This window comes from Chionomys nivalis, chromosome 5 (assembly GCF_950005125.1).
Source record: "Chionomys nivalis chromosome 5, mChiNiv1.1, whole genome shotgun sequence".
NCBI lineage: Eukaryota > Metazoa > Chordata > Mammalia > Rodentia > Cricetidae > Chionomys > Chionomys nivalis.
This window is the reverse complement of record NC_080090.1, coordinates 20,363,810-20,384,898: the sequence shown is the minus strand read 5'-3', so window position 1 is coordinate 20,384,898 and position 21,089 is coordinate 20,363,810. Positions and strand designations below refer to the sequence as shown.

Sequence of the window (21,089 nt, the reverse complement as noted above, 5' to 3'; positions counted from 1 at the left end):
TAATTGAAGGAAGTAAAAAGGAAACAACGAGGACCTCCCCAAAGCTTCCTACTATGACACTGCTGCGCTGGTGATCTCTGAAGAGAAAATGCTGATAATTACTGAAGTTGAAGCCCCAGGTCATTAATTGGGCATTGACTTCCACCTGGGAGCCATTCCCCTTGCTCTGGCTCCTGGCTTCCCCAGCTCAATTAAGCAACTCGTTTGTTTTCTCATTAGGAAACTTGTTAGTGTTTCACTCTGTTCCCCTGAGTTGCTCTGGAGAAAAGTTTGTGGGAGGATTTCTGAAGCTGTTTCAGGTCTGCCTCTCTCACTTCCCTGTGAGACATATACTCCAACGGGATGTGTTACATCCATAGTGAGCAGTGGGGTCAAAGCTCCTTGTCTTGAAAACACAATATGGAAACAAATGGTTGGTGTGACTAGAGATAGCAATGGTCAAGGCAACTGCCTGAGACCTACTGAAAAAGAGGGAATATTGAACACTTGCTTTGAACATCCGTTTATAAATATGTTCAGGACCATTGCATGCTGTTGAGCCTTTGTGCAGAGAGGCTGGTGCATTCTGGTCTCTTCTCTCTATGTCTAGAATTTCTATAGTCCCTGAACATTGGTGCAGCTTTTTCTTGTCCACCGAACACTTAATTGAGTGACAGTTCACTGAGGAAAGACAGGTCATGATACATGTACAACCTCATTCCTCATTTATCAAATAGACACCCAGGGCTCCAGTTACTTAACCTGTAATAGACACGGAGTGTAGGAACAGGGCTTTCAACTACGACAGATGAAATGCTATTTGTAACTCTTCATTCTTTAAGTCCATTTAACCAGTCACCAGGAATTTAACCAGAATGTATATATTTATAACTGTCAACTTTGTAGTAGCAGGAGCAATATCATTTATACAGTGTTTGCTAGAGTGGCTGTATTCACCAGGACACAGAGCCTTAGGAAGACCCCAGAATTATTATCAGGTTAGAGAGAAAAATGATACCTCTTGTGTTAATGGCCTAGTTCTGAGAGTAGAGATAAGGACATCTTGGATGAATAATATAGGGAAGACAGGAGATTTGTTCAGTAATTTAAAGTATTCCATAGTGAAAAGCATATATAAGGTTTAAGTAGGGCACTTAAGATACTGGATTTGGAGGCTACCAGAGTAAATCAATCTATTCATCCTCTAGCCATCACTACTCTCTGAGGTTTCAGTCAATGCCATTGTCTAGGCCTGAGTCCACATGCCTGAGGTCTTTGTCTTCCTGTTTCCGTGATGATAATGGATTGCATTTCTTTTCCAAATGCATCCATGCCCATTATCTATCCCAGGTAGGCATGTGTCCCACTTTCCTTCAGACTGGTTAGGTCATTGCTGCACAGCCCTAGCAAGATGTGAACCCATCAGTCTTACATAAAGATAAAACAAAATACCCCAGAAAACACTAACTTTTCTGCTTTCAAATAGATAAATGAACAAACCTCATATGAAAGATCACATATAAAAATTATCAATATAAGGTGAAACATATGGGAATAGGAAGTAGAGGCTGGAACTTAACAACTCTGGCCTTCCCTATGCTCACCTGGTATCCCCACCATTTTCTTCTCTGAGATGACTCATTTCAGCTCTCTCTTTTCTGATGATGGAACTGAAGCCAAGGAGGGAATATGAATGTCTAAAAGAGGCACAGCTTCTTAGACAGACAGAATACGGCAGAGACAGACTGCCCTGTGAGTCTTGAATACACTTTATATTTGATCAAAAGTAGTTTGAATTTCTGCACCATACCAAGTAGGTGCCACCTGGGTTTTTTTATTTATTTATGTATTTATTTTGGTGTGTGTATGTGTGTGAAAATGCATGCATGTGTGCACACGTGGAAGTGCATGCTGTTTCTGTATGTGTTTTCTGAGCACATGTAGAAATCAAAGAACAACTTATAGGAGTTGGTTCTGTCTTTTCACCATGTGGATCTTGGAGACCAGAGTCAGGTTTTCAGGCTCACCAGCCGATGCTGTTACCTGCTGACCTACCTCTTCAGCCTCCTCTCCGATTTTACACTCCTTTACACATTCTTTTTAAAAGTCAGTGCCAATGATTTAAGGCAAATAATGAAATATTTCTGAACTTCCCACAAAGAAAACACGCATTCATTCTTAGATGATTTTGGCAACCTCTGCCTCTCTATTGCAACATTCTTGGCTTCATTCCATCACTGCAAAACACGTGCTGGGCGTGGAAGACTTTTCAGATTCTCCCTATTTTTAGAAAGTTTGGTTATGTGATTGCAACACTGTTTAGAAAGTGGGAGGTTAAATGTGCTAGGCAAGCACTCTGCCTCTGAGATCTCTTTCTGGCTCAACCCTATTTTAAGAAGGGAAGACCTGATGTAGGCCCAGTCAGATGGTCAACTTCTGAATATGCCAAAGGGGAGGGAAATGTGTCCATACATGTCCAGGTTTTGTCTCCTATTCGTTAAAAAATTCTGGGAAAAAATAAGAACCTCTTCTTAAATATGTTTCCTTACCCTAAAAACATAATAATGAACTCAAACTCCCACAAAGATGAACAAAATGAAATATGTAAAGTTGCTGATCGCGAGACTACTTAAGTGATCTGAGCACTTAAAAGGGTTTTTAGATGGTAATAGATCCCCTTTCCTCCAGACACAGGGCAGATAGTGTATAGAGATGGGATTTTAACATCACTTTCCATGGTTCAGTCATTATCTTTAATAGTTTTTCCCCCTAATGTCTTAATTTTTCACTTGTCTTTCTCACTTGTGAAACACAGACAATAGGTAAGTTGAGAGAATTCTTTGGTGGTTTTTTTTTGTCTTTTTATTTTATTTAAATATTTTTCATTTTATATACCAACCACAGTTCTCCCTCCCTCCCTTTCTCCCACTTTCCTCACTCCCCCACTTCCCACCCACTCCTCAGAGTGTTAAGGCCTCTCTTGGGCAGTCATCAAAGTCTGGTATACCAAGTTGAGGCAAGACCAAGACTCTCCCCGCCTACATCAAGGCTGAGCAAGGTATCCTATCACAGGGAATGGGCTCCATTAAAAGCCAGTTTCTGCTTCAAATATAAATCCAGGTCCCGCTGTCAGGGGCCCCACAAACAGATCAAGTCAAATAACTGTCCTTCACATTCAGAGGGCTCTGTTCAGTCCCATGCAGGTTCCCTCCCCAGCTGTCAGTCCAGTCCAGGAGCTCCTACTAGCTCAGATCTTAGTATGGAGTCTTCAGTAGTCATCTCACAACTCAGGAAATAGACACTCATCACTGATTGCTAGAGCAGGACACAATGTCATCACACTATGAACGTGAGCACAATCATAGCAGTAAATAATATGCCTATTTTATTTTTAATAATCAAGTAATCTACAGAAGGTAATATAAATGAGGGTTTCTTCCAAACCTAGTTTCTCCCTCTCTGTGCTTTTACATACACTATACTCATAAAAAATTTAATAGTGTTTCTTAGAACTCTTCAGAGTTTTCTTTAGTGAAAGCAAATTAATGTAAGTATTTCTATACATCCTGGAAGATTTATATATCATTTCAGGAAGGGCATTCTCATTTTGATAATAAAAAAAAACTCCTTTGTCTTGTTTGGTTCTTTTATTTAACCAGTCCCCTATTGTGAATCTCTTGAATTGCTTCTGGTCTTTACAATTATAAATAAGACTAAAGGAAAATACAAGATGAAATCCTAGAAATAGGATAACCTGGTTTAATGAAAATAAGTATGAAGTTTATATAAGTATTGTTAACATTTCATTCAACGTATGTTATATTATATTCTTAGACGAAGAACATCTTTTTGATTACCACCTTTCAAATCAAGTATGTCTGTGAACTTCTAGGTCTTTGTCAAAGTAAAAACACAAGAGAAATACCAGAATATTGCTCCAGATTGAACACATCTTATTTTAAGTTGGCTAATATCTTTCCACATGTTTCATATTCTTTGTGTGTTTTTTTCAGTTTCTATTTAAAGTTTATTTCTCACACTACAAATTAAACTTCTTGAGAAAAGAAATACCATTCTCTATCCTATCTTTACCCTAGCATAAGATACGGAAAACAGAAAGTGGTCCATTCAATGAATTAGTACTTCTTGTCACAGTGGTTTAGCTGCATATGATATCACTTTGAATTTCGTTCATATTTTTTCCTTAGGAAACAATATTATGAACAAGTATGCCAATAAAATGGATAGTTAGATTAAAAAATTAAAATCACTTTAACATTATTTTACACAACTATTTATCTCTTCCTTTGAAATCATTTCCCACAGCCTTAGTTTTGACTGTCTCTTACTGGAATATGAATTTACTGATGAAGGCATCAGTCCTGGGTGCAAGATGAAGAGTAATTATCTGAGAAATAGAACTGGCATGTTTCACTTCTCTCTGCCCAACTCGTTGCCCCAGAGGGACTTTCACTAAAAGCTCATGACACTGACAGTTCCAGGGAACACCCACAAGGAGCCTCTGGGAAAATGGACTTTCTAGGAGCACTGGATATAAGTAGATAGCAACAGAAATTGCTCTGAGGAGGAAGCTACAGTTTCTAAAGCCATCAAGTGCTCAGGGAATAGGGGAAGGTGGTAAAGCAGGTATGTGATTATCAAAAGAGAATTAGGCAAGAGCTTTGATCCTCTCGGGGTGTTGCAAGAAAACTCAAGCAAAATTAGACTTGATGCCCACAAAACTCACAATCATTTTCCAATAACATCGTGAAATCAAAACGTATATGAGTTTCAGGAACGAACTGCCAAGTGTTTCTATTCTTCCTTTTAGGGAAGAGGAAGTTGGTTAAGTGAAAAATCCCCAGTTCAGATTGTACAGCTGGGGTGTGTCAGAGCAAGGGGATGCAGTCAGTCTCTGGCTGATGCAGTCTCTTCCCTGCCTGGGGATTCTGACTCACGCTTTTCTTCTTTGATAATTCCTGTTGCCTGTCACTCAGGAAAACCCACTTTTAAAGCTGCAGTATGAGTGTTGAATGAATAATCATTACACAGAATGGGCCTGATATTTTAGGGAGCACTTTTGGAGTGTCAGCCGCATTTTCATGCCCAGATCACCTAATCCTTCCCTCCCAAAACAGTCGATGAAGTGGAAGATTTCCTGAGAGAGGTCACAACCTTTAAGTGGCAATCCCTGACAACAGCAAATACGTCCAGTTATTTTATCATTGTAAACTAACTGCACGGAGTCCTCAGAAAAGATAAAGCTCGTAAGAAAGACTACAATAGAAAAGCTCCTTCTCCCCTTTTATTGGCTAGGGAGAACTGAGTTCCGGGACTCTCAAGAGTTCAGTACTAGAACATACACAAAGATTAAACAGGGTCAGGAGTTGTCATTTCTAGTCCAAGCCCAGCCACCTACTGATGTTGGGTCATTCGGCCAATCATTTTGCCTTGGACAGGAGGTAGGGAAGGGGAGGTGCAGTTTCAGTATGAAAACATAAGGGATTGAATTAAACAATGTTCGTGCTCAGTCGTGTGCTCACAGTTGCTGTTCCTGGCTCTAGGAATATGGCCTGAAGAGATGGAGGATGCTGAAGTTCGTCTTGCAGCTTAACTCCCCCTTCTCCTTGGAATCATGGACCGTGCTAACCACACCTGGACCCACACCTTCATCCTTGCTGGGTTCAGTCCCACTGGCACTCTGCGACCTCTTGCCTTCATGGGGACCCTGTGCATCTATCTCCTCACACTTGCAGGAAACTTGTTCATCATTGTCCTTGTTCAAGCAGATTCGGGGCTGTCCACTCCCATGTACTTCTTTATCAGTGTCCTCTCCTTCCTGGAACTCTGGTATGTCAGCACCACAGTGCCCACCTTGCTACATACCCTGCTCCATGGACCTTCACCCATCCCGGCGACTGCATGCTTTGTCCAGCTGTATGTGTTCCATTCCTTGGGCATGACTGAGTGCTACCTGTTAGGTGTCATGGCTCTGGACCGCTACCTGGCCATCTGTCGCCCGCTCCACTACCATGCACTCATGAGCAGACAGTTGCAGCTGTGGCTAGCAGGTGCCACTTGGGTGGCTGGCTTCTCAGCTGCCCTGGTGCCTGCCAGTCTCACTGCCACTTTACCTTACTGTTTGAAAGAGGTAGCCCATTACTTCTGTGACTTGGCACCACTAATGCGGTTGGCATGTATGGACACAAGCTGGCACGCTCAGGTTCACGGGGCAGTTATTGGTGTGGCCACTGGATGCAATTTTGTTCTCATCTTGGGACTCTACGGGGGTATTCTGAAAGCTGTGCTGAAGCTGCCTTCAGCCGCCAGCCGAGCCAAAGCCTTCTCTACTTGTTCGTCCCACATGACAGTTGTGGCGCTGTTCTATGCTTCTGCTTTTACTGTATACGTGGGCTCGCCTCAGAACAGACCCGAGGGCACCGACAAGCTTATCGCCTTAGTATATGCCCTTCTGACTCCATTCCTCAACCCCATCATCTATTCCCTTCGCAACAAGGAAGTGAAGGAGGCTGTGAAAAGGGTCAGTGACAAGATCAGGACTTTGTTGGGGGAAGCCTAATTATCTCTTTCGGCGTTACCCCCATCCTGGGCAAACGTAAGAATCAACTGGTTTGTTAATCATTTTGCAGAGTCAGAATCAATGCCAATAAGATTATCACTCAGTTCAGCACTCACTGTACTATACAGACCCAGTCTTTCTTGACCTATCAGAGATGAAACAGGCCAAGGGGAAGGAGTTTTATCTTAATCCTTTCTGATCTCATGGTGAAGAAATGCTACGGTGGATTAAAAACTTGCTTAGAGGAACTATTATTTTATTTTATTTATTTATTAAAAATTTCCACCTCCTCCCCTTCTCCCATTTCCCTCCCACTCCCCCCACTCCCTTTCCAGTCCTAAGAGCAGTCAGAGTGCCCTGCCCTGTGGGAAGTCCAAGGTCCTCCCCCTCCATCCAGGCCTAGGAAGCTTTGCACCCAAACAGACCAGGTTTGATTCCAAAATGCCAGTACACGCAGTAGAATCAAAACCCAGTGCCATTATCATTGACTTCTCAGTCAGCTCTCATTGTCAGCCACATTCAGAGAGTCCGGTCTGATCACATGCTCGTTCAGTCCCAGTCCAGCTGGCCTTGGTGAGCTCCCATTAGAGCAGGCACACCGTCTCAGTGGGTGGACGCACACCTCGCGGTCCTGACTTCCTTGCTCATGTTCTCCCTCCTTCTGCTCTTCATCTGGACCTTCGGAGCTCAGTCCAGTGCTCCAATGTGAGTCTCTGTCATAGAGAAACTATTTTAATTGAATTTATGACTTTGATTTTTTTGTATTGGGACAAGATAAAAGAACGAAAAAAGTGAAACACGTTCACCCAGTGCCTAGCTTTGGTTCTGTCATTCTCATATCCAGACAACCCTAAAGTGTGTGGCTGATGACTCAGAATTCACGAGTCTCTCCAGGATAATGGGTGAAGTCAGCAGGCATGACAACAGGGAAATAAGGCCAACTAAGGCCTGCAGCCGCTTGTTTATAAGAAAGGTGATCCCAACAGAGTTTAAAAGGGAGAAAACAAGGGTGACGGAAACAGTACCATGACAGCATGCGTGGTGACTCATGCGGAGCAGGGAGCTCCACTGGTCGAGTCCAGTAATCTTGAGTCACGGTCCCAGAGCCATCTCAGCAGGATTTAACTTTCAGGGAGTGACTGAAGACTAGAACTGCTCACCTAGTTCCCTTTGACTCAAGAGCAGCGGAGTTGAGCATGTTGTCTGAGCTCTCTTTCAGTGCCGTTGATAACTTTCTTAGAGTGAATTTGAAGTCGTCTTTATAGGAGGAGCAGAAAAAAAAAATGACAGGTGTCACAGGAAAGGCGTGTCTGTAAACAACCGAAAGGGAAACACGGCACAAAACTGTGGAGTCAGCCCCACCCTCTGTTTAAAGCTTGACAGGACTGTTCCCTTCCGCCTCTGCACTTTAGAGATCTGTGAATCCTGAGCCACCAGCCACCCACTTAGAGGTGGTCTGGATATTAGAATGACGGAACTAAAGCCTTGGCAGAGACTGGGGATGGTGTGAATATGTCTCATCTTTCTCATTCTTACATATACCCCACTATAAAACTGAAAGCAATGATTTTCTAATACTCTCCACATCAGGATTGGTAATTATTATGTCCATATATACACAGGTGTGTGAGTGTGTGTGTGTGTGTATGAGTTGAGTTGAACCTGTATCCCATCTTGGCTTGGGATTCACTGTATACACCAGACAGGCCTTAAACTCCCACAGCTGTGCAATCATGTCTAGCCTAAAATACACTATAAAGCCTTTGTCTTATCCCACTGACTAAGGATTATTGTTTCACTATTGACACAACTAAGTTAGAAGGATTTCTGGAATTGCCATCAAGAGCCGGACTCAACAAGCTGTCATCCAGATGTCTAGTCGACCCTGGCAGAGTCACCTCAGCCTCATCTCTGTGTGAATTCTGAGTGGCTGGCAGGGATAGCTGCTCACATTCCTTCCAGCTGAGGGAGTTTGGATTCTGGGATTGCAGCACTTTGAAAAGCATCGTGATCCAGACTCAGCAGAGAATATTCTGAATATCCCGAAGAAAGGAAATTTATTGGTCAAATTCCCACAGGTTTTTTTTCTACTTATTGAGGAAAAATATTTGTTTTCTGGTTTCTCTTTGTTTTAAAATGCCTGTAACAGAATATTCTAAAATTCCAATGAATAATAAATGTTCAAATTGACCTTGTTACCTCAAAGTGTTAAATAGAAAAGAGGTTAAGATTTCCTGCATTGGTTCAAATGTTAATCTCATATTCACTTGTTTTGTGAGCTTAGGTAACATATTCAAAATCTCTGCCTCAAGTTTCTTAATCTGTAAAATGGGTGCAGTAATAGGAATCTTAGAAACTATGTAAATGTTTTAGTCCTACATTTCCCACATCCAGTGACTGCTTATCTGTACACTTATCTCTCCTTCATGGGGTATTATGCAGCCTAGTTGAGGCATTCCAATGCAGCATCTCCTCCTGAGCTGTGTCTCATGTCCTCCTTGTTTAACTGGAGGATTCAGACACGATCATTAACCCTATGCTCTCCAGTGCTGGGCACAGCGCTCCATTCTTTCACTACTATTTGAGACCCCCATCCTTTGTCTCCGTTGCCTCTAACTTCACATAGGCCACCAACTGTGATTGCAAAAGAATTGTTTTCTGTGTCGTTAGCATTAAAGAACTTCCAGGAGCTTTTTGTCCTGGTAGTGACTTGCATCACTGTAGCTAAGTCTATGGGCTTCCATTTCTATGAGGTTCATGCTCTATGGTAGGATAGGATGCTTACATATCGGCCGTGGGGCTAGAACTAGTCATAGTTGTTTTCCTCAGTTGTGAGGAAAACAAGGAATACCATACCATGGATATTTCTTCATTTTTTGGAGAAGAATAAATGAGTATGTGAACAAATAAACAGACTTTTAAAAAAGTCAAATAACTGTGACAAATATTATATTACTCTCCTTTAACTCTATCAGGATAAAATGTCTCTCATAAATCCATTCATAAAACTCTAAGCTACCTTTGCTTTTTGTTGTGCAATTGTTTTATCTCCTAACTGTCTTGGGGTCTTTCTCTTTATAACGTAAGTTGAGGCTATCATCACACAGTGCTTTTCAAAATATGCAAACAGCATTTATATACTTCGTGTATAATGTTACTGGATCTTCAAACCTCTACATGCCCTTTGAGTGGCCAGACAATACCTCAGGGAAAGGAATCTCTCAGGCTGTCTCTGGCAGGAAGTGGTTGTATATTTCATTTTGTACAACAAACAGCATCCCATTTTACAAGTGCCTAATGCGATGTATGGAGCTAAATATCCATGCCAGCTCACAGCCACCTTGCCAATCTGAATAATGACTCTAGTTGAACAGACAGGATTAAAAGGTCGGGACTAAAAGTGAACACACCAATCGCAGTATGCTTGTTGTAAGACCAGCATTCCTCATGTAGGATATTTGTACTTTCTCTTAACTTTAGTACATTAGGTAGCAAAGAAAGGTGAAATTAGTAAGAATCCTGTTCACTGAATGCAAGCCTGCCAAGTTATTTTTCAGAATGACCTATGACATCATTTTCCTATTTATCAGGTACATTCTAGCTGCATCTGATAGTATTTTTGTAACCTATAGGGTGCAATTTTAAAATAATGTATTATTTATAAATACAGCATGATAAATTTTTAGAGGAACAGAAACTTACAATGACGTAAACTCGTGATGTTTCCTCATCTTCCTTAGCTGCTTGCAAGTTTCCGACAATGGATTTTGGTTCCATTCACCCTTCCCCACATCCTCCCAGTTCTACTCTGCTTCCCTACACAACTCAACTTTGCCTCATCTTGATTCCTTTTTTTAAAAAAAAAATTTAAACCCTTCAAGTTCTGTTTGTGCTGCCCATACATCCGTGGGTATGTGGCCTTCCACTGCATCTTGATGGACCTGTGAGGGGCCGTGCTCTTAAAGAAAACTGTCCCTACCCCCTCTCCCAAAGCTATCAGTTGCAAATAACCTCAGCTAAGAGTAGGACTTGGTATTCACCTCTCCTCTCCATGCTGGGATTTGGTCTGGCTTGATCTTATACAAATCTTATGTGTGATGTCATAAGTGATGTGCGTTCATATGTGTATCTACCCTACTATGCCCAGGAAACAGTTTGCTTGTACTCATCCACCAACTCTGGCTCTTAGTGATTCTCTTTCTCACTCTTCTTAAATGTCCCTAACCTTATAAAGCATTTATTTATTCACGTCTAATTTCTCATAGGCATGTGGTATTATTGGAAAATTTACTAATGAGCTGATGAGTTTTGTACTTAGTATGTCCCATCTCACATAAAATTTTTATATAGGTGATTTTAAAAGCCATTCTTTGTTCCTGATTGCAACTTATGGTATACATTCCTCTTCCACTTGATGCTAGATAGCATCTCCTACCTCTATGCTCAGGTATTTGTTTCTGATTAATAATCCGAGAGACATGACATATGGAGTGTATAAGCTACTCAGTGAATACCATGCTTTCAGACTTATAAATGGAGATATCACATAAAATGTAGAAATGATGTGCAGTTCTTCTCAAAGCTTGGCTGACAAACATGGGAATGCAGAAGGACAAATGTGACGTGAAGGGAAGGAGAATTTTGGAGAATTTACCTTGCTACTCTGAGTAGCCCCATTATTAATTTCAGGGTTCAGATAAACCACGATCCCTTGTTTGGAACTGTAAAAAATACAGTATTGTATTGAAGGATTGCTGCAACTTATCGATCCCAGTGAATAGTCGGGTATTTCAGAGGAAGTAAGATCTAGAACCTGCCCATCATGGAATTCTATTGGCACTTAGAAACAATGTGTGTTTTATGCTTTGGTCTCCAATGCTATGCTCCCCACAGGAAGCTTTTCCAGTCTCAGGGATTTCGTATTTTATGTCCACTTAATGTGATTTGTTTCTTTTTTTTCCAACATTTTTTTATTTGGTTATTTGGGCATTTCACGTAATACACCCTAATCACACTCACTTTCTAGTACTCCCAGGTTCACACCCACCCTTGTGACCTCTTTCCAAAATAAAGAAGAAAGAAAAAAAAAGCCATCACTGTCTTGTGTTTGCTCATATACTCAATGGAACATGGTCAAGCTCCCAGTGACCAACCCATTAAAGAAAACTGAGTCCTACCCCATCCCCACCCCTACCAGAAGCCATCAACTATGGAGAGATACACTCTGGCATCCCTATCACAATTTTAAAAGTTCTTCTCAATGGCTTCCTGTCTAGACTTTTTATTTGGGAAGAGGGATGGACCCTTATCAAATGTCCTCTTGGACATCCTACCGTGGCCTCGAGCCATGGAGATCCTACGGCTATGGTTCCACAAGACATAATTATTTCATTCTCTTTAGGTTAATTTAACAACTGCTTTGCACATATCTCTTGCTCTGAAATGAAAAAAAGTAAGTACCTTTATGTCAATTACAAAAGTCAAATGTTTTATGTTCACACTCAATGGGTAAATTCAATTATCTTGAATATTTAGACTCAGAATCTACCCAAGTACACCCTTGGAGACAGTACATAGCTGAGGTCAAAGTTTGGGTACTGATAAAAGGAATTTTGAAGAAAATGAGAGCAGAAACATTTTATGAAAAACCAAGCTTGTCTCATTACTGTGTCCAGGGTAAAATGGTGGTAAACTGGGTTGAGTACTGGCAGCAAACCTGCTGCTGGGGATATAAAATACTGTATTTTGAATAGCATTTTTGGAGAGCCAGGGGGGTTGCTCAGCAGTAAAGAAGGCTTGCTGCTCATATAGAGGACCTGAGTTTAATTCCCAGCATCCAATTCTGGCAGCTCATAACTGCTTCTAACTTCAGTGCCAGAGGGTCTGGTACCCTCTTCTGGCCTTTGGGGACACCTGTGTGCCTGTGCACATAAACATAGACACATGCTTTCACAATGCACATAAATCAATAATTTTAACAGTAAATTAAAACTGGGAATAGTATTTTCAACAGTTGGTAAGCAGTTGTTGGAACAATGAACTAATTGTGGTCACTCTGTTGTCAGGTAATGGTAGGAGGGGTGAAGATGGAGATGTTCAGCATAAAAGGAATGGTACCTATGTGGGTTAGGTTGCTAGATTGTAAGGCAAATGGTGAATAATGACAAACCTCCTGGCCAATAGCTTTTCAAAAGGCAATTCTATTCCAGGTTTCCCAAATTGTTATTCTCCATGCATGGATGAGGATGTGAGAGTTGGGTTGTTTCTTTACTGACATGTAATATGGTCATTGCAAAACAGGCAATATCCCTGGGATATGATCTCAGAACTCCAAAGTGAAGATTGCAGGACTAAGTTATTTGAGAAACATGGCTCATTTGACTCACTTTTCTGAGCCTAACTTCTTGGCCCAGGGGGATCCATACTGAGAGGTAATTATAGCAGCCCCAGGGAACATTCATTAAGGAGTCTGTGGGAGACGGGCAGTTCCAGGAGCATGGTCTATAAGGATGGAACTATCTTGGCAAAGAGATGATATCAAGAAAGACGAGACTAGTTCTACTGTAACCAAATCAGTGAGGTGATGGTTGGAGGTGGCACAGAAGAGGTAAGAGTGGCTGAAGAAGAAAAGTAGGCAGCAACATTGACCTTTTCTAAATAATTTCCCTGGGAGTATGGGAGTGGCACTCTAGGGACGCTGATGTAGATGATGCATCTCCATGCTAACCCAACACACATCAGTCAGTGACTGGAGAATCACAGAATAACTTGTGAGGAGCTTCACGAACCTCTTACTAAACTTCTTCACTTAAAGAAGTTCAAGCAGGGAGGAAGTCATGGTCTGGCCCAAGGTTCGCTTTGAGTTGCTAGAAAAACAAATTTAGAAATATGATCCCTGAAGAAGGTGCCCTTGCTGCACCTCCCCAAGGCCTGCTTAATACCGTCTCCTTTCTCCCTATCTCCTACAGAATCCTGAAGTTTGTCTCCTGTTAGAATCCTTCCAGAAAAAAAAAAAATCCAGGAGTCTACTTGATTATTCATGTTGTGCCAAATATGTAGGCCTTGAGAAATACTCCCAAGATAGCTTTGTATTTTTTTTAATCAATCTTTTTCTCTTTCAATCTTTGATGAGATCTTTGATGAGTTCCAAGAGAATCCCCCAGTGAGACTTAGCTCTTTGAAAAAGCAAGTCTCTTTTTCCTACTGCACTCTGGTCATTGGAGTCAGTATATAGTACGGGACAATATTTCATAACATCATGAGAACATTTTCCTAGGATTGGTAGGTGGATGAGAAAGAATTTTCTTACCTCTTGTTTAGTTTTTATTTTTTGTCTTGCTTTGTTCACGCAGAAAGGAGAAAATTCTAGACCCAAGGCTCTTCTCTCACAGTCTACAATTGATGGTTCATGGAGAAAGGAACAGATACTGAGTAAATCACTCCTGACTTCTAGTACTGACTCCTCTTTTATAGACAAGAGGAAATGGATTGGGTAGACTGTGCTATTTCTTTGCTTGTGTCGTCTCATCTTTGGTTTCAAGAGGAAAAAGCCTAAAGCTGCTCATTTGGTGCCTTTATCTCTCATTCTCAGGAATCATGGACCTTGCTAACCACACTTGGACCCACACCTTCATCCTTGCTGGTTTTACTCCCATTGGTACCCTGCAACATCTTGCAATCTTCGGAACCCTGTGCATCTATCTCCTCACACTTGCAGGGAACTTGTTCATCATTGTCCTTGTTCAAGCAGATTCGGGGCTGTCCTCTCCCATGTACTTCTTTATCAGTGTCCTCTCCTTCCTGGAGCTCTGGTATGTCAGCACCACAGTGCCCACCTTGCTACATACCCTGCTCCATGGACCTTCACCCATCCCGGCGACTGCATGCTTTGTCCAGCTGTATGTGTTCCATTCCTTGGGCATGACTGAGTGCTACCTGTTAGGTGTCATGGCTCTGGACCGCTACCTGGCCATCTGTCGCCCGCTCCACTACCATGCACTCATGAACAGACAGTTACAGCTACGGCTAGTTGCAGGTACATGGGTGGCTGGCTTCTCAGCTGCCCTGGTGCCAGCCGGTCTCACTGCCACCTTACCCTATTGCTTGAAAGAGGTATCCCATTACTTTTGCGACCTAGCACCAGTCATGCAGTTGGCATGTGTGGACACAAACTGGCACGCTCGGGTTTATATTACTGTGATCGGTATGATCAATACATGCAACCTTGTCCTCATCTTGGGACTCTATGGGGGTATTGTTAAAGCTGTGCTGAAGCTGCCTTCAGCCGCCAGTCGTGCCAAAGCCTTCTCCACCTGCTCCTCCCATATAACTGTAGTGACTCTGTTCTTTGGCTCTGCCTTCATTGTCTATGTAGGGCCACCAGAGATCCGAGCTGAGGGCAGAGGCAAGCTTATTGCCCTGGTATACACGTCTCTAACCCCTTTCCTCAACCCTATTATTTATACCCTTCGCAACAAGGAAGTGAAGGAAGCTGTTAAGAGGGTTAAACAGAGGATTAAAGCTTTGCTGAATTGACTCTATAGAGTCTACATATTTATAATTGACCCATTTAAAAATTGCAAGATTTAACTAGTTACTTATGTCAATCATAAACTAGATGTTTCAATAATAATATGTAAAATAGTCAACGAAAGTAGTCCTTGATAAGAACAAATCTAAAACCTGTTGGAGAAGAAATATGATCCCTGAATCTACTACTATGGGAGTGGGTGACGACACATATTTGAAGAAATAAACACAGCAAAATAAGTAAATCAAGTTCAGGTTATTTTTAGGGAGACAGAAATTGAAATGTGTTCATTTCTAGGCTGCTTATGGGGTTGCAGTCCAGACTGGATTTTGGAGAAAGATCCAGAAGATATTGAGATTAGTTAGAGGAAGACTGGAAGAACACACTGGACACATGTTGAGATGGCGAACAGTGAGCTATGATACAGAAAGCAAAGTACTCGGAGCTCAATGTTCTTGAGCAACACTGTGATCAAACATGTTGAGAGAAGGAGTAGAGACTTCCCCTAGTTTGAAGAGAATGAGATGAGAAACAAAGGTGCCTCGGCGACTGGAGGTCTAAGAAAGTAAGTAATACCGCCATGGTCTGCACTTTAAACTGGAAACCAGCAAACATCGCGGACGCATCCTCCTTTGTGAGAAACTAGCCTGTGAACCATGGAAAGCTGCAGAGATTGAAGTCAGAGCACTTTCGCCTCCTTGTTTTCAAGCCCCTTACAGGTCTATTTTATTTTATTGTTTGATAATTTCATACACACATGTAATGTGCTTTAAAGACAACCATCTCCCACTCTCCTATCCAATTCCTTCCTATCCCTCACCACCACTTCTCCTTCCAAACTTTATGTGTTTTTAACCTTTTTTATTTGAATTTTTTATACACTGTACTTTGATTTTATCCTCCTGTTCCTCCCCTATTCTCCCTACCTCCATAATGGCCCAACTTCATATTCTTTCTCCCTTCTTCTTCTTCTCCTCCTCCTTCTCCTCCTCCTTCTTCTTAATCTTTCTTCTATACAGAACATCTATTGTCCTGAGAATCACAAAGAAACACAGGTTTCTGTGAGCCATAGACTTTTACGGGCCCATCTTCCCCAGAATGCAACCCTCTAATCAATGGTGAATGGTCTATCATGGATTTTCCAATTTGCCTGGTTTATGAACAACTCATGGTACTTGTGAATTTTTACATTGTATATGGATCATAAAATTTCTAGCAGTAGTGTTCTGACTTCTTTTGTCCATTACATAACAAAAATACCTGAGTGTTATATTTAAGAAAGACTGACAAGCATGGGTAATATTGATCTCACATATCTAACAGATTTGTTTCAATTTGGCTAGCACTCATAACTGTCTAGTGGGAAGATTTCAGAAAATATATAGTTTATATATTTTTATCCATAAAAATGGAATAAACATTTCTGGAAAAGTAATAATCCATTTAACATTATTTTCAGCTTGTTTTTCGCCCCTTCTAAAGAGATGATATGTTTAATTTTTTATTCCATCTTCAGGACACTTAAATGACATTTGTTCCTTGATTTCTGTCCTCTTCAGGTTTTATGAAGTTGTCTCTACCAAATCCACTCGTAGAAAGTACACTGTGTATATATTTTATGTGTCAGGATGTAGCAATAGAAGTCACTAAAAATAAAAATTTTTAAAAGTATGCCAATCCAAAGAATAGAAAGCTTGTATGAGAATAAATCTTTTTTTTTTCCTTCGGTGTATTTGGGATGCTGTGGTTGCATGCTTACTTTCTGGGAAAGACAGAGATTTTTTTCTCAGGGATGATTCCAAGTGATGTCATTCTCAAAACATTAGAAGAAAGTAAACGTTACTTAAAATACAATCATATAAAGGTGTGTGTGTGTGTGTGTGTGTGTGTGTGCGCCCGTGCACGCGTTCATGTGGGTAGGTGGTTGGGGAGGTGGGAAGTGGGAGGATGGAGGGTGGGGTTTCTGTTGTCTATGCATATACATAAGTTTTGCATCCATGTATGGACTGCCAAATTCTTGGTTCACATACACTCTTTGGGCCAAATAAGATCTGGAATCTGTTTCTGCAGGCGTGTTTCTACCAGAGTAGAGCCTCAGGCATATTTTCCCATACTAGAAATGGTACATTTGTGTTACAAAGACAAAGTTGAGTACTTCTAATAGAGCCTGGAAAACTGACAACCCAAAAGTATTTACTATCTGGCTCTTAAAGAAAAATAATTGCCTGTCCCTTAGTAAAAGTATATGCTATTGTAAAAGTACAGACTGGGAAAAACTGTATGAATTAAGTTATAATTTCAGAACAAACGGTATCCTAGGACAAAATCAATGAGTTATTACATACTGATGCACTGGCATCCAGCATGGCATCTGCCCACTGGTGATTCTGAGCCTTGACATGGAATCCATCAATACTTTGTGCTAGGCCTATTCCAGGTCTGCTTAATTATTTCCGTGCTTTCTGGCCTTTTGTTTTCTTCTGTTTTCTTGATACTAGTCCCACAGACATATACTGTATACACGGGAAAAAAAAAACTGACTTTGATTACATTCTATTGACTGCTTCCAAACTTTGGAAGGCAATGCTAACAGACACGGTTATCACAGGCCCTTCGTGCTTTATTTACAATGCTGAGGCAGGTATGTGTGTAACTCAAGGCACAGTTTTGGATAATCTGTCTTAGTTTCCTTGAAAATAAATTGAACTAATAAGTATTATTATTCTATTACAGAGTGACTGTGAAGACTGTATTAGCTTATGCATGCACTGGGCTTAGGGAACTATTTAATAACCAGCCAAAGTTCAGAAAGTAGATTTTTAATTGGAAAACCATTAAGAACCCATATCCATTCTTTATTTCAAAAGTGGTAGCTGTTATCAGTGAGGCTTCTCAAAGAAAAATGAATACCAGGAAATCTTAGACTTTCTCTTTGTTGAGAAGTCACAAGAAACAGGGTAGCGAGGAAGTGAATGAGATAGATGAATTACCTGAAACTGCGTCTCGGGAGTGAACATTGTTTCTATGAGTCCCCCAAGAAGCCCAAATGAGCCTTATTCTCACTTGCCTCTGGAACAAGAGGTTTCATGCTTCCTTGTGCCCCAAGTGACCTAAAACTTGTTTCTCTGTCTCGAGGGACCGTGGTTGTGGGGATAAGACTCACGAAGGAGGAGAAAGGGCTGCTCAATCCAGCCTTCATCTCTTGCACACACAGAGCCGGACAAGGCAGAGACAGGCGATGTACAGTGGTTGGTCAGTTAACTGGGACTTAACTAGCTGTAAGGATCAGGGATTGAACAGGTGGGAATAATGGATTTAAAAGCAGATACTGTTTTAAGATCCAGGGAGTAGGATCCAATAGAGAGATAACTTATACAACTGTCTTAAAAAAAGTTCCATCTCTGCAAACCTTACAGAATCAGATCTACAAAGGGTATTAAAAGTCAGCTTGGCTCCTATCCTTCCCAATCCAGTGAGAGATTCACTACTGTGTACTCTGTGGAGTGGGTGATGATGCAGGCATGCTACCGTGCAGATGGCATAAAGAACGAGTTTCTGTAAGTTCTGTAGCTAACATCTGAAGACGCCTTACATTTCTCAGGGGCAGGTGTTCTTGGAAAGTACCTAAAGAGAGCCTTACCCAGAGATTTAGTGAAGGAATCAAGTATCTTTAGGGGAAGAATTTAGGGATCAGAAGTCTCCAGAGTGGTTCTGAAAAGCATCTCATGCTTACCAGACCTTCTTAACATACAGCTAGCTTTAGACAAGGTCATTTATAGAAAGAAGGAACACTATCTAGCAAACAGTTTCTTAGACACAGAAGATAATTAGACATATTCCTTTTATTTATTTGGGCTGGAGGTATAAAAAGGCAGGAGTGTAGACAGATCAGGGAAAATTAATTGGAATATATTGATCTTAAGATCCAGACAGGATAGGAATTCTATGTGCAGGTGGAAAGGTGTAACTTAATGTGGGTATAGGGGGAAGTAGCATACAAGAATCCTGAACTCTGTGCTTGTCATTTCCATCTTTTATTAGGAATATTCCTTAATTAGCAGAGTGTGTACGTTATCTCAAAGATATCCCCAATTTGTAGAAAAGATAGACTTATTATAAGGTAGCAACTCTATGTTAATTAGCTACTCTAAATCATATAATATATAGAAGGAACAAAGAACTTTTTCTAGGAAAGTAAAAAAAAAAAAAAACAAAAGACTTCATTAATGAGCTAACATTTGACCTGATTGTGAAGGATACAAGAGGTAGGTCACAGAAGGGGAAAAAGAATGAGAATTAAATCAGAAACTAGTGACCAAAAGGGGCAAAGTTACCCATAAAGCAATAAAGCATAAAATACTCTTTTGACATCCATCTCTTATAATTGGGGAGGTGAATGCACAGTTTATGACAGATTTAACAGGAATCTTTTAAGCAGAATTGCTTTGCATGAATTTTGCGTCTTCAAACAGCAAATCTATAAGTTTATCTCTATAGGACGGCATTAGGGTTGGGGGCAATTAGGTTAGAGTGAGTGGTATAAATCAAAGGGAAGGTATCTGGTGTGCTAATTATTTAATTAGCGTGGCTAAATAATTTTTATTTAATACCCCTAATGTAACAACCATTATTTTATAGATTAAGTTGAAAGAGACAAAAAGAGTTGGTAATTTGTAATATGATGGTTGAGAAATGAGTATGATCTCTGGTGGACACAGTGACTGAGACTGGCTGCCATTTTTAGAAAAATAAAGTAACATATCGATTGTTCCTCTCTTACTATCTTTCCCCTTTCTGTTTCCCTTCTTTTCTTTGCTATCTTTTCCTTTCTTTTCTTTTTATATATTGTTCACATTATGCTTGAGAACAATGAGAATGTCCCGTGAATTTTTAGATGGGATTTCACCTAAGTTATCCATCTATTCCTATATGTTTTGGTTAGCTTTCTGAAAATACTGGGGTTTTTATTTATTGCTACTTTATCATTCCTAATTTCAAACCTGCTTTTCATCACTAAATGCTGCTCATCTATCTTTTTTTTCATGTCAGGGGCATCCACAGACACCTCTGTTCATCTACCTCTGAGGTTCTTGTCGTAAGAACTACATTTCAGCTGTGCTGGCAGTCTGTCTACACGTGACTGTACCACTCTTTATAATTATTCTTTAGTGGTATCTTGGATCTTTTGAGGTAGGTCCTAGGTGGCTGGGTGAGTTTTACAGTGCCTTTCCTGGGTTTCTTGCAGCCCAGAAGAGAATATGTATCTATAGTGCTTCTCTCCCTCTGCCATTGATTCTTACTCTGCTTGGAGAAGTTGGCTCAATGCTTTCATTTTCTGAGAATTCCCTTTCCGTAATCCTTGTCTGACAAATGAGCACCTTGGCTGCCACTCCATAGTGTTTTATATGCCACAGGTTGTGTTGAGAAGACCGATGGGCATACTTACCTGTGGCAATGTGACTGCGAGCTCTGAGGTCAGAGATTGCACCTTGTTGAGTTTTGTATTCCTTAGTCCTGAATCCTTGTTCAATGAATATTAATAGATTTTAGTTAGAGGACAAGAAAAAAATCCGCTACACCAATATCATATACTATCTCATCATTTTGGCCTGGGCTGAGGAAAAGTCTACAAATGACCTGGGAGAAAGCATAGAATGCTTTGGGAAAACTGCATGGCTTAGAGATGAGCAATATTGAGTACAGAAATTTAAATTTTCTTTCTATGAAATGGTGTCAAATGAAATGGCATGGTGTCACAGCCTATTCCTCCAAAAGTTTCCCTTGTGTAAAATAGGTATGACATAGTACCTTTCTCACTGAATATATTAAAAACCAGACCTAGTTGTTATTTTATTTAGTTTTAATAGTATTAGTATTAATGACAGTAAGTAAAATGTTTCCTTTAAATTTATGAGGGCAAAAGGTAAATAAGTCATCAGGTTAGATTGGCAGTCCTTCTAACTCAGCTTTTCAATCGTTCCTTGTCCTCTTCAGCTTCCC

General features: G+C 40.7%; 2 protein-coding genes across 2 annotated transcripts; both read left to right on the top strand.

Annotated features, from left to right (window-relative positions):
- The first annotated feature begins 5,614 nt into the window (after positions 1-5,614).
- On the top strand, positions 5,615-6,559 carry LOC130874554 (olfactory receptor 6N2-like). The gene has a single exon (XM_057769930.1). It carries the CDS (start codon positions 5,615-5,617, stop codon positions 6,557-6,559), a length of 945 nt encoding a protein of 314 aa, XP_057625913.1.
- A 7,596-nt stretch (positions 6,560-14,155) lies between these two features.
- On the top strand, positions 14,156-15,094 carry LOC130875208 (olfactory receptor 6N1-like). The gene has a single exon (XM_057770969.1). It carries the CDS (start codon positions 14,156-14,158, stop codon positions 15,092-15,094), a length of 939 nt encoding a protein of 312 aa, XP_057626952.1.
- Positions 15,095-21,089: the final 5,995 nt, after the last annotated feature.

What these genes read in the sequence shown, in the direction of transcription:
- LOC130874554 (XM_057769930.1), top strand. Translation starts at nt 5,615, where the DNA reads ATGGACCGTGCTAACCACACCTGGACCCACACCTTCATCCTTGCTGGG.
- LOC130875208 (XM_057770969.1), top strand. Translation starts at nt 14,156, where the DNA reads ATGGACCTTGCTAACCACACTTGGACCCACACCTTCATCCTTGCTGGT.